The sequence below is a fragment of the Vulpes vulpes genome, chromosome 16 (genome assembly GCF_048418805.1).
Source record: "Vulpes vulpes isolate BD-2025 chromosome 16, VulVul3, whole genome shotgun sequence".
NCBI lineage: Eukaryota > Metazoa > Chordata > Mammalia > Carnivora > Canidae > Vulpes > Vulpes vulpes.
Genome location: NC_132795.1, coordinates 59,516,558 through 59,529,248, shown reverse-complemented (window position 1 = coordinate 59,529,248; position 12,691 = coordinate 59,516,558). Strand labels below are relative to the sequence as shown.

Genomic DNA, 12,691 nt, shown 5'->3' with positions numbered 1-12,691 from the left:
AGTGCTCATTCTCTCAAGTGCCCACCTCAGTGCCCGTCACCCAGTCACCCCCACCCCCTGCTCACCTCCCGCCTCCACCACCCCTAGTTCGTTTCCCAGAGTTAGGAGTCTTTCATGTTCTGTCTCCCTTTCTGATATTTCCCACTCATTTTTTCTCCTTTCCCCTTTATTCCCTTTCACTATTTTTTACATTCCCCAAATGAATGAGACCATATAATGTTTGTCCTTCTCCAATTGACTTATTTAACTCAGCATAATACCCTCCAGTTCCATCCACGTTGAAGCAAATGGTGGGTATTTGTCGTTTCTAATGGCTGAGTAATATTCCATTGTATACATAGACCACATCTTCTTTACAGGATGCGGATTCTGGTGATGATATAGTTACCTTCAAATTCAGCTCGATATAATTCTCAGTAATTTCCGGAGAACTGATGAGGGAATAATCCAGCAGAGTATAGTTGTCAATCTTGGTTAAAACTAAAAAACAAATAAAAATAAAAATTTATATTTATTAAAGACATAGTATAGCATCTGATTATTATCTATCCAGAGCAATATAATTTTAATTCTCTGTTATTTAAAATAACAATTACCTTTATTTCACAAGTAATACATGCTTGCTTTTCAAAACCCAGGATGGGTAAGTAAGTCAAAAAAAGAAAGTCAAAGGGAAGATTATAAGATCATAATCTGCATTTTTTTTTTAGATTTTATCTATTTATTCATGAGAGACACACAGATAGAGGCAGAGACATAGGCAGAGGGAGAAGAAAGTGCCCTGCTAGGAGCCCAACACGGGACTCGATCCCAGGACCCTGGGATCAGGGCCTGAGCTGAAGGCAGACACTCAACCACTGAGCCACCCAGGCATGCCAAGTCAAACCCTTTTTCATCACATTAGACTGAGGGAAACATCAGTAAAATTTTGTTGTATAGCCTTTTATGTGCAGGCACATACAAACACAATGCACATATACCCATCTTTTTAAAAAAGAGAATTAGACAAACAAAAGCCACATGTTAATATTAAGCCACATATTAGGTTGGTGTAATGAGAGACTTTCAAGTTCTATGTTATAGCCTTCTATATAGTTAGAACTTTAATGTTTTACAATGAGTATGTATTACTGTTATCATTAGCAATAATTTTTAAAAAGAAATGTTGAGAAAGATAGACAGGGATAAAATTCCCTAAGTTAAAGAGGCCAAGAAAATTCTCATGCACAGTCTATTAATTCAGTTCATTTTTTTGTATTATCATTTTCAGAGCACAGCAGAAGAGGCCAGGGGACCAGAGGACAGTAGGTGGAGTTTGTAGGAAGCACGATTGCAGATGAGGGAGTGAGGTAGAGAAACTTGCCCATGGCAAGCTAGAACTTCAACAAGTTCTTTCCTTACTACATATTCCTCTTTCCCTACCTCCCCAATTCATCCTTTTTTCATCCATCTGCACCCAGTCCAATCTACTTGTCCAGCCACTGTGCAACCCTTCATTGACCCAATATTCATTCACCTAGTGTGGGTTAGGCACTTTGCCTGGTGCTGGGGACATGGTCAAAGTCCCTGTGCTTGTGGGACTCCTAGCCTGGGGGAAGAGTCAGACATTATTATACAGGATAGTAAGAATAGGTCTAAAACTGAGCTCCTGATAGTCCTTCTACAGACTTATGCTTATAATCTTCTCCATCTTGGTAACTGGTGATTTCCCTTCTCCCCATTTTTTTAGTCACACAAACGAAAATATGGAGTCATCCTTGACTTCCCTCATGACCCACATGCAGTGTTGGCAAATACTACTGTCTCTACCTTCAAGGTACAACCAGAACCTGAGCATATTCTGCCATCTTCATCACTCCATCCAGGTCAACTGCCATCACTGCTCATGCAGGTCAATGCAGTAGCCTCTTACGTGGTCTCCCTGCTTCCAGCCTTGCCCCATTCCTGTTTATTGTGAATCGATGGAAGCCAGGGTGATCTCCTTACAATATAAGTCAGATCATGCAAGCCCTGTTCAGAACTCTCTGAAGACTTCTCATCTCAGACTAAGAGCCAGTCTTTGTATGGAGCTGCAGAGTCCTGAAGACCTGAGCAGTGCTTTCCCCCGCTCTGACCTCATCTCTGGCTGTCCTTCCCCCTCATATTGTTCCCAGTATGGCCTCCTCACAGTTTCTCCAACACACCTGGCATGTTCCTACATGGGCCCTTGAGCTTGCCCGTTCCTGTATCTGAAGTGTTCTTTGTCCAGGTTAGGAGTGGTTCACTCTCTACTCCATTCAAATTCTTACTGTAATGTCACCTGCTCAGTGATGTCTTTTCTGGCCATCCGATTTTAACAGAAACACCTCCCCAGGTCCTTTTCTACTTTATCCTTCTTCTTATCACTTAGCCCATCAGTATCATAGATTTAACTTATTATCTTGCTTGCTGTCTGTCTCCTCTGACTAGTCCCATGAGGGCAGGGATTTCTATCTTCTGGGCTTACTGTTGCATTCCCAGTACCAAGAACAGCACCCAGGCTCTTACCAGTTCTCAGCACACTTTTGGTAAATGAATGGATGGAGTGCAAAGAGAGAGATATGCCCAAAGTGTCATGTGAGCGCACAGGAGGCAAAACTTTGGGGTGCAAGCTATCGGGTTTGACTTCTCAGATAAGACTATGTCTGAGCTATGTCTGAGCTGAGCCTTAAAAGATAATGAGAAGTGGACAGGACTAAGGATGGCTCAGGGAAGTGGAAGGGACTGGACCCCTTAGGATTTAGTGCAGTACTGGCAAAGCAGTAGGTGTTCCATAAATATCTCATAAATTAACAAATGAATTGGTAAAGGGGAGGGGAAGCTCTTCTAGGCAGGGAAGGCAGCATGAGCCAAGTAAGGGGCATGGGGGCAGTAGAAGCAGTTTGTGGGAGCAGAAAAAGGTATAAGATGAGGCCGAGAGAGGTAAGTTGAGCAAGAGCATGATGGGCAGGTCTTGTAGTCCTTTATGTTAAAGCATTTGGACTTGATCCTGAGGCAACAAGGAATCACTAAAGGAGTTAGAATGGGGTGGGAAGGGGATAACTTGGTTGAGACTAGCTCGACTCATTCTAAAGAGGATGAGTTTAGTGCCAGAGCTGGCATTTCCCATGGCTCTAGTTTGCAGAGACTAAAGCAGGTAGAAGGTAGTAAGAGAACCATCCTGAAGAGGCAGTTCTGGGACTCACCCTCTAGCATGCTGAGATTGGCATTCAGGGCTTCCACCTCACTCGTGATAATGGGACAGAGCTGGCCATAAAAGGAATAAAAGAATTGTAGGTTAGTTATCACATTGCACTTGAAACCTCTATTTATGGGCCTAGACCTTGCAAACAAAGGCCTTCTGGTTAGGAGCCATTCTCCCTTTGGTCATAAGGACTTTCCCTGAAATTAGTTGATGCCTCTGGGCCACACGTTATGTATGTATGGGTGGCATGTCATTGAATGCTGGTTAAACTTCAGAGCAACCAGGACTACACCCAGTTAGTCCAATAAAAGAATGGGCCCTCGGCTTTTCTTCCTGTGGCATGACAGGACATGTGCCCAGTGCATTTGGTGCGGTCACACCTGAGGACGTTTGGCTATGCCTTTCCTGGCTGCGGGGATGCCACAGCCTCCTGCCTCCTCTGTCAGTGGTTCCATTCTCTGCTTGGAGAGGTGAAAGCTGGGGGCTTCACTTTCCCACTTGGCTGGCTTGAGAGCCCAGTAGTCAGACATATATTTGGATCAGAACCCCTTTTGGAGTTATAAAATAAATCTTGAATTGGGCTTAAGCATGTGCTAAGCACTCAGTATGACAGTTACTAGCAGATGCTTGGGAGCCTGAGGTTGACTCCCTTGGTAAGTTATTTGTACTCTGTCCTCAGTTTCCTCATCTGCAACATAAGGATGATAACTGTACCTACTTCATCATGTTGTTGTGAGGAGAAATAGAAGTAATCGAGGCTACCTGGGTGGCTCAGTGGTTTAGTGCCTGCCTTCAGCCCAAGGCATGATCCTGGAGTCCCACGATTGAGTCCCGCATCAGGTTCCCTGCATGGAGCCTGCTTCTCCCTCTGCCTAGGTCTCTGCCTCTCTCTGTGTGTGTCTTTCATGAATAAATAAATAAAATATTTTTAAAAAAGAAGTAATCCATGTACTATTGCTTAGTACATAGCAAGCATTCCGTAAATGTCAACTGTTGTGTTTTAACCCCATTTTGGCCTCTTGATAATGCTGACAGGTGAGCACCCTTGTCCCCTGTCATAAATGGGAAACCTGAAGCTTAAAGAGCTTTAGTGAGTTGCAGAACTGGGACTTGGAACCTAGATAGTTGTGGTCTAAGCATTCTTTTCTGTTTTCCTGTGGCACAAAGGGAATACTAGAAACAAAGCATCCATGATCTCTAAGTCTTAGGCAAACTTCAGATAAACTTAGTTACTGGCTTCCTGTTAGAGGCCAAAGAACCACACTTGGTCTCCAACAGAGGAGGGATGGTGAGTATGGGGTCCTTGAGCTGACAGGCTTTCCCTGTCATTCTCCAACAGGCATGTGCACTGGTGTTCATCACCCAGGTGAGAAGGGAGAAAGCCCGTGCAACTTTGGAGTCCCCTGAGCAGCGAGGTAACCTCCTTGGACAAGCTGCTGAATGTGTTTGAGTGTTGATTTCCTCGGTGATATTTATCAAGCACTGACTGCCTATCAAGCATGAGGGGAATGGAGGGTTCTAGATACTGTTCTTGCCCTTTCATTTCCTGTCCTCATCCTTCTCCTTGTCTCCCCTCAGCTGTGATTAAAGGGTACAGCAATGGTCTGGCCTAGAGTGGAAAGAGGCACACACAGCCAATTCCATCTTTCCCTTCGTCAAACACTGATTTCTGAAATCGAGACACGTAACTTTGTTTGTTTTTTAAAGATTTTATTTATTTATTCTCTCATGAGAGACACAGAAAGAGAGAGAGGCAGAGACACAGGCAGAGGGAGAAGCAGGCTCCATGTAGGGAGCCTGATGCGGGACTCAATCCCGGGACTACAGGATCATGCCCTGGACCAAAGGCAGGCGCTAAACCGCTGAGCCATCCAGGGATCCCAAGACACTTGTAACTTTGGAAGCTATCTTAACTCAGACTGTTTCTGGAAATACCTTTCTTCTCCCCCATTCCTTACCTATCAAAATCATACTTATACTTCAAGGCCCAGTTCAAGTCCTGCATCCTCTAAATAATATCCTCTAGGATACTTTCAGGCCCTTTTGATTTAATCTTTCCATTTCTCTGAACCCCTTTGGTTCAGTCCAATGATCATGTAATTATGTATTAAATTCAAATACTCATTAAGTTATTGTTCCACAAGACTGAATTGGGTTTTTCTAAAAAGAAGGTAATTTTATTCCTTTTTAAATATCCCTAACAGCCTCTAGCCTGGTGCTGGGCATGCAGTAGGTATGCAATAAATAAACTCCTGTTGGTTGTTTTCCCAGCCTGTGCACTTGAGGGAGAGAATGCTGTTTCATTCATCTCTGTATCCTCAGCACTTAGCACAATGTTTGGCACATGGTAGGCAACTTGCAAAACTTGGTAGGTTGCAAAGAATAATGTACATGAAAGTGCCTTGGATGATGGCTAGCATACAGCAGGGGCTCCATAAAGGTTTACTGACTAAGGTAAAGCATGGCAGTACTGCTGCTGAGCATTTTACTGTGGTTGCATCACCTTTAAAGACTTACCATTTCATTTAAGTTCTTTAAAATGGGTTTTTCCATGGGCTCAGCAAAGGAGTTGTACAGGACACTGGGGAAAAGAGACAAAACATGGGCTTATTCAGGGACTGTATCTGCCGGTTGTGAACCTGCTCTGGCCCTGCCGGAGAATCCAGCCCCACTAGTAATTGCCCATCGTGGAGCTATCACTCACTTGAGTTCTCCAGAAAATGACACGTGGGCATGGCTCACTTGGGCATAACAATCTTGGAGCTTCAGGATTGGGTGACCAAAGTCATTTTGGGAGAGGACAATGATACCAGTGAAGTAGACCCCAGACAGAAACAAATCAGCTTCTCCTGTGTCTTGACTATTGAGAGAAAAAGTACAAGGTTACTCAGGCCTGGGTAGGGGGGAGATGGACTGTTTGTTTCTCTGACTTCCCACAGCCTCTAAGCTCCTGGAGGGCAGGAACTTTCTCATCTCTGGATTCCTGGCATCAACAACAGGTAGGAGCAGAGTAGGTACTGAATGTTTACTAGACAAATGAGGCATGAGTACGTGAATGGTAACAGCTTTAGCTTAGCTTTCTAATCCTGAGTGCTCTGTCCCCCATAGAGGCCAAATATATATTAAGCATCATTCATATACAATGCTTGTGTGGAGAGAGGACATGGGGTAGCCTTATTTATGACGGGCACAGATGGAGTGGGACACTTAGATACAGTCTATGAACTCTTTGAGGAAGTGGAGTGTGGGTTATTCATCTCTACCTCCCCTCCCCAGGATGAGCACACAGAAGAGGCATTAATATATGCTGATGGGTCAGCAAAAAAATGAATGAATACCTGAATCTATGTTACTTATGGGAAAATATAATTTCTCTATGATGCACAAGACTGGAGTTCTTGAGATGGAGATAAATGGTACTTGTTTGGCACTCAATAAGTGGTTGTTGAATGACTAAGTAGATGACTAGATGCGCTGTTCTTGGGCACCAACCAAGGCAGACCTAAATATTATACCTAGGACAGTGAGTTGCACACAGCAGATGGTCTGTAAGTGTAACTTGAATTTGATCCCTCTTTTTTCTAAGAGGGTGCAAAGGCCTTTGGCTAGGGAGAGAATTGGGCACAAGCTATTATCCTCAAATCTCCTTGTGAGGTAAGAAGGCCCCCTTTCTCCATCAGTTGCCCCTGTAGATGGGGAAGTGAGTGGAATGGCTCAAGATCATACAGTGACTCACTGAAGGTCTAAAATGTTGAGTACATGTCTGATCCTCCAACTGTCAGGGCCTTTTAGCCCTTGGGAAATCTTAAGTGACATTTTGCTCCGCCTTTAAGGGAAGGATGCTTTTCAGCCCTCCCTCCTCCTCCTCTACCCAGCCCCCAGCATAGATATCCTGACTTAAATCTCTCCTGGAAGAAAGTGTTCTTAAGAAAGACTGTTAATGGCTGAGGGAAAGAAGCCTAATATCAAAAACGTCTGTGAATTTATGTACTTTCAATTTTGGTTCCATTTCTCCCCAGAAGAGCCACAGACAGCCTTGAAGGGAATACTCACAAGAGTGGAGATTTGACATCCCAGTTGGTACTGATGTTGGCTGTGCCATGGTTGGTCAGTGCCTTGATTCCCACTCCAGGCACAAAGGCTAATGAAGTATTTGGAAATGAAAAGGCATTGATTTTTATGCTGTAAAAACAAACAAGGAGGTTAGCACATGTCTTCTAGAGAGGTCTTCTAGCACATCTCTAAATATGGCAACATCAGAAAGGACGTTTATGGAACTCCTGGAAGCAGTTGTGAACCTCAGGTCTGAGGTGCTGCTTCTGGGCACTGCAAACAAACAAACAAACAAACAAACAAACAAACAAACAACCACCTCATGACCCAGAGATCAAGACCTGAGCTGAGATCAAGAGTCAAACTCTTAACTGACTGACCCACCTAAGCAGCTCTGGGCACTGCCTTCTAATTCCCCTTTAACCCTTGCCAAGAAGCTCCTCCCTGGTGTCTAATTGAAGGGGAAATGAGAAATATAAAAACCAATTAGATAATAATCAATTTCTTTAGTTTCATTAAAGACAGTATGAAATACAACAGTGCCATCATAATTTTTCCCTTCAGCTATTCCAGTATTTTTCAAGATGTATAGGGAGGACATTAGTATTTTGGGACAACTATTTTGTGTAGAGGACTGTTAATATACATTGCAGGGTACCTGGCATATGTGCCAACAAAATGCCAGCAGCGCCCCTCCCCCCATCATTGGGATAATCACAAGGGTGCCTTCCTCCTGTTCCCAGATGCCCTCTATGTGGACAGTATCTTCCCTAGGTTAGAAACTTAGAGTATTAACTTTACCTAGGATTCTCTGAACTGTCAACAGGTAGGAGGCAATGGGCTGTATGCAATCTATAGAGGTAGGCGGCTCATGTATTGAGTGATTACTCCCTACCAGGCACTGTGGTAAGCACTTTATTTATATCCATTAGCTCATTTTAATCCTCACAATAATCTCATGAGGTTGTTGCTGGTTTTACAATCTGCAATTCAGAGATGAGAAGATAAGGAACTTGGTTGGAGTCTTATATAAGCGGTAGAACCAGACCTGGAGTCCTCCTCAATCTGTCTTCAGACTGTGTTCTTAACCAGTAGGCTACGCCACTTCATGTATTGTGCAAGGAGCACTTGGCTTAGAACTGAGTTTTGTGGTAGCTGTGCAACCTTGGGTAAGACACTTAATTTCTTCCAATCACTAAAAGGAAGGGTTATTCATGGGTAGGTTGAGAAGACAAAATGAGATCAATGATGTATAACTGTGGCACAGGAAGAAAGGCATTGTTATGAACTAAGATTAGGAAAAATATAAAACATAAATGTTATAGCTGATAACAAATGCTTATTTAGTGTTTCTTCTATTTTCCTTCTTTCTCCTACCTGTTCTTTGTCACACACCCTGAGTCCCACCGTGGGAAGAAGATGGTGGAGGTTCACTTGACAGATCTTAGAAATCTTAGAAATATGAAAATATTTCATATATAAGGTTGATTCATATAGGTCTAATGCATTCTTTGTATTTAAGCTATGGATGTATCATTAATGAAAATCATTTCTTTGTTGCTGGGCACCTAGGTTGTTTCCAGTTATTTCTGTATTATAAACAATGCCACACTGAATATCCTCATACATGCTGTTTATGTGTATGTCTTTCTAGTAAGGATACTGAGAAGTGGGATTGGTAGGTAAAAGCGCAGGCATTTAAAAAAAAGTCCTTTTACCTTCTAAAAGAGCAGTGTCCAATAGAAACAGAATATGATCCACATACATAGTCAAAACATTTCTAGTAACCACATTTAAAAGAGGAAAAGAGGGGATCCCTGGGTGGCTCAGCGGTTTGGCGCCTGCCTTTGGCCCAGGGCGCGATCCTGAAGTCCCAGGATCGAGTCCCATGTCGGGCTCCCTGCATGGAGCCTGCTTCTCCCTCTCCCTCTGCCTGTGTCTCTGCCTCTCTCTCTCTCTCTCTCTCTCTCTCACATAAATAAATAAATAAACAAATCTTTAAAAAAAAAGAGGTAAAGAAACAGGTGAGAGTGATTTTCTTAATATTTTTTACTTAACCCAATATATCTATAATAGCATCATTTCAACACATAATATAAAAATTATTGATGACAATAAAAATATTTTATTTCCCTTTTTTCAAAATAAGTCTTGTGTTCACAATATGGTCTTTTTAAGTGCTCATAATATGACTCAATCTGGACACTGAATTTCATCAGAAATACTTGTCCTATATTTAGATGGGATAAAATTTTCAACTGAAAAAGTACACTTCCATACTTAAATTGTTCCACACATAGTTAAAAGCTTTTCAATAACTGAATTGAGTACCCATTTTAAAATTAAAATTAATTAAAATTAAATAAGTAAAAATTCAGTCCCTTATTTGCACTAGTCCCATTTCCAGTGCTCAGTAGACACATATGACTGGTGGCTCCTGTGTGGGCAGCACAGGTTTAAAAGTACTGTACCAGTTTATTTATTCCCACTAGCAATGCATGACAATCCCTATGTTTCCTCATCTTCACCTACATTTCATAATATATGATTAACCTTCGATTTTTCTGCTGAGGCCTTATCATCACTTTAATTAAATAATTCATTTTGTAAATATATAATATCCATAACTTTTACTGGACATTAAGGACAGGGGATATCTGGGCCATTCACTACAATATCCCCTATGCCTAGAACAAGCCTTGGTACCTAGTAGGTTCTCAATAAATACTTGTTGAATGGCTGCCTTTATTAACAGCTAGAACATTCATAAGAGCTTTCCCTTGATCACCATTCTTCTCCCCACCCACTCCCAATCCCCCAGAAAACTCATGGTTTTATAGAATGTTATCCTTGATAACAGAGAAATTATTACTCCAAAGGGTTAGAGCAGCAGGGAATTATCACTGGACTGATAAAGCTTTGGGACAAATTGTGAATCACAGGTAATTCCTTATAAAATCTTGACTCTCTGCTTTACCTTTAAGATTGAAGTCAAGATGGACAAAGACATCCTCTCCCTACACTGCCTTTGGGGCAACCCCACAGAGGTTGCCAGCTGCTGTCTGAATATCTACTTTCCCTTTATCATTCCCAAACATCTCTGAATTTGATTAGGATGGCAAAGATGTCTGGTTAGAAAGTGAATTTTCCAGTCTCCCTTGCTAATAATAAGAAGTATGATCATAAGGCTAAGTTCTGTTCATTATTGTATAGGTAGAGTATTACTAGAGCGGGGCTAAAGGAAACAACTCAGTGAAGAGACTAAGCCAACTTACAAGAGCTCTCTTACGCCTTCTTGCACCTGAAATATGGATTTGATGGCTAAGCTGCAATGCCTATGTCTGAACTGCAGTGGTCAATCTTGAGGACAGAAGCCAGAACTGAGGATGGTGGGGCAGAGAAATACAAAAAGGCTGGGTTCTAATAAAATTGTGGGGCTTCCATAGGATCCCTCTGGATCCCTCTTTCTTTTTTTTTTTTTTCCTTTTTTTAAGTAGTCTCCATGCCCATTGTGAAGCCCAAAGCAGAGCTTGAACTCACAACCCTGAGATCAAGACCTCAGTAAAGATCAAGAGTTGGACGCTTAACTGACTCAGCCACCTGGGCTCCCCTCTACTCTTCCTTATGAGTCTTATTTGTGGTCCATTTCTATGACCTCTGAAATCTCAACTAAACTTCACTAAAATAAGGAAAGGCTTGATGGAGTAGATTTGTGTTTGAGACTGTGATTGAATCCTAAATCTAGCCTTCTGGGGTAGGGGTAACAATGGGATGGATACAATTTTCTCTTAGAAATCAAGGGCAGCAATGTCCACAATAGCCAAACTGTGGAAGGAGCCTCGGTGTCCATTGAAAGATGAACAGATAAAGAAGATATGGTATATGTATACAATGGAATATTACTCAGCCATTAGAAATAACAAATACCCACCATTTGCTTCGACATGGATGGAACTGGAGGGTATTATGCTGAGTGAAATAAGTCAATCAGAGAAGGACAAACATTATATGGTCTCATTCATTTGGGGAATATAAAAAATAGTGAGAGGGAATAAAGGGGAAAGGAGAGAAAATAAGTGGGAAATATCAGAGAGGGAGATAGAACATGGGAGACTCCTAACTGAGAAACGAACAAGGGATGGTGGAAAGGGAGGTGGGCAGGGGGTGGGGGTGACTGGGTGACAGGCACTGAGGGGAGCACTTGATGGGATGAGCACTGGGTGTTATGCTATATATTGGCAAATTGAACTCCAATAAAAAAAATAGAATAGAGATGAGACAGGTCAAAGAGCCTCATGTGCGGATGTCGGAGCTTGGGGGAAATGGGTGGATCAGGCAGGCTGCACAGAGGGATGCCTGCCTCCTGGTCCCTGCTGGGGCCACTCACCTGGCTGTTGATTCCAGGGGGTGGGGTCCAGGTGGGGAAGAACATCTCTGCAGGGACTAGAACAGATGTTCATTACTTGTAAGAGTGTCTGTGTCTCTTTTACCCCAATGTTTATAGCAGCAATGTCCACAATAGCCAAAATGTGGAAAGAGCCTCCATGTCCATTGAGAGATGAATGGATAAAGAAGATGTGGTGTATATATACATTTGAATATTACTCAGCCATTAGAAATGACAAATACCCACCATTTGCTTCAATGTGGATAGAACTGGAGGGTATTATGCTGAGTGAAGTAAGTCAATTGGAGAAGGACAAACATTATACGGTCTCATTCATTTGGGGAATATAAAAAACAGTGAAAGGGATCAAAGGGGAAAGGAGAGAAAATGAGTGGGAAATATCAGTGAGGGTGACAGAACATGAGAGACTCCTAACTCTGGGAAATGAACAAGGGGTAGTGGAAGGGGAGGTGGGCAGGGGGATGGGGTGTCTAGGTGACGGGCACTGAGGGGGCACTTAATGGGATGAGCACTGGGGTCATACTATATGTTGGCAAATCAAACTTCAATTAACAAAATATACAAGAAAAAAAAAAAAAAAGAAATCAAGGGCAGGGCAGCCTGTGTGGCTCAGCAGTTTAGCGCCGCATTCGGCCCGGGGTGTGATCCTGGAGACCCGGGATGGAGTTCTGCGTTGGGCTCCCTGCATGGAGCCTGCTTCTCCCTCTGCCTGTGTCTCTGCCTCTCTCTCTCTCATGAATAAATAAATAAAATCTTAAAAAAAAAAGAATTCAAGGGGCAAGGAATTATCATTTTAGAAAAGAGGCAAGGACATCGAGACTCTGGGCAGATACACCAGGTGTACACAACCAGTGTGCAGCAGGGATATGACTCGGACCCAGGTGCTCTGACCGAAATCCTACACTCTCTGTCAGCTTTATGACCCCTCTTTCTTGGGTCATTCGTCTGAGAAGCCCCTTACCAAAGGTGGGTTAACTTCTACTCTGCAGGTGCTGGTGTTACACCAAAACACATAGTGGCACATCCAC

The 12,691-nt window shown here is 42.7% G+C and overlaps 1 protein-coding gene across 2 annotated transcripts in view; it reads right to left on the bottom strand.

The window, feature by feature from the left end:
- Positions 1–12,691, bottom strand: part of BPIFC (BPI fold containing family C) — a 62,800-nt gene that overhangs the window by 21,101 nt on the left and 29,008 nt on the right. For both annotated transcript variants that reach the window (XM_026010942.2, XM_026010943.2), the window contains exons 5-9: positions 7,256–7,384; positions 5,907–6,062; positions 5,720–5,783; positions 3,204–3,264; positions 389–480 (exon numbers count right to left, since the gene is read on the bottom strand). In XM_026010942.2, coding sequence (XP_025866727.2) covers positions 389–480; positions 3,204–3,264; positions 5,720–5,783; positions 5,907–6,062; positions 7,256–7,384 — 502 coding nt within the window. The remainder of the gene's footprint in view (positions 1–388; positions 481–3,203; positions 3,265–5,719; positions 5,784–5,906; positions 6,063–7,255; positions 7,385–12,691) is intronic.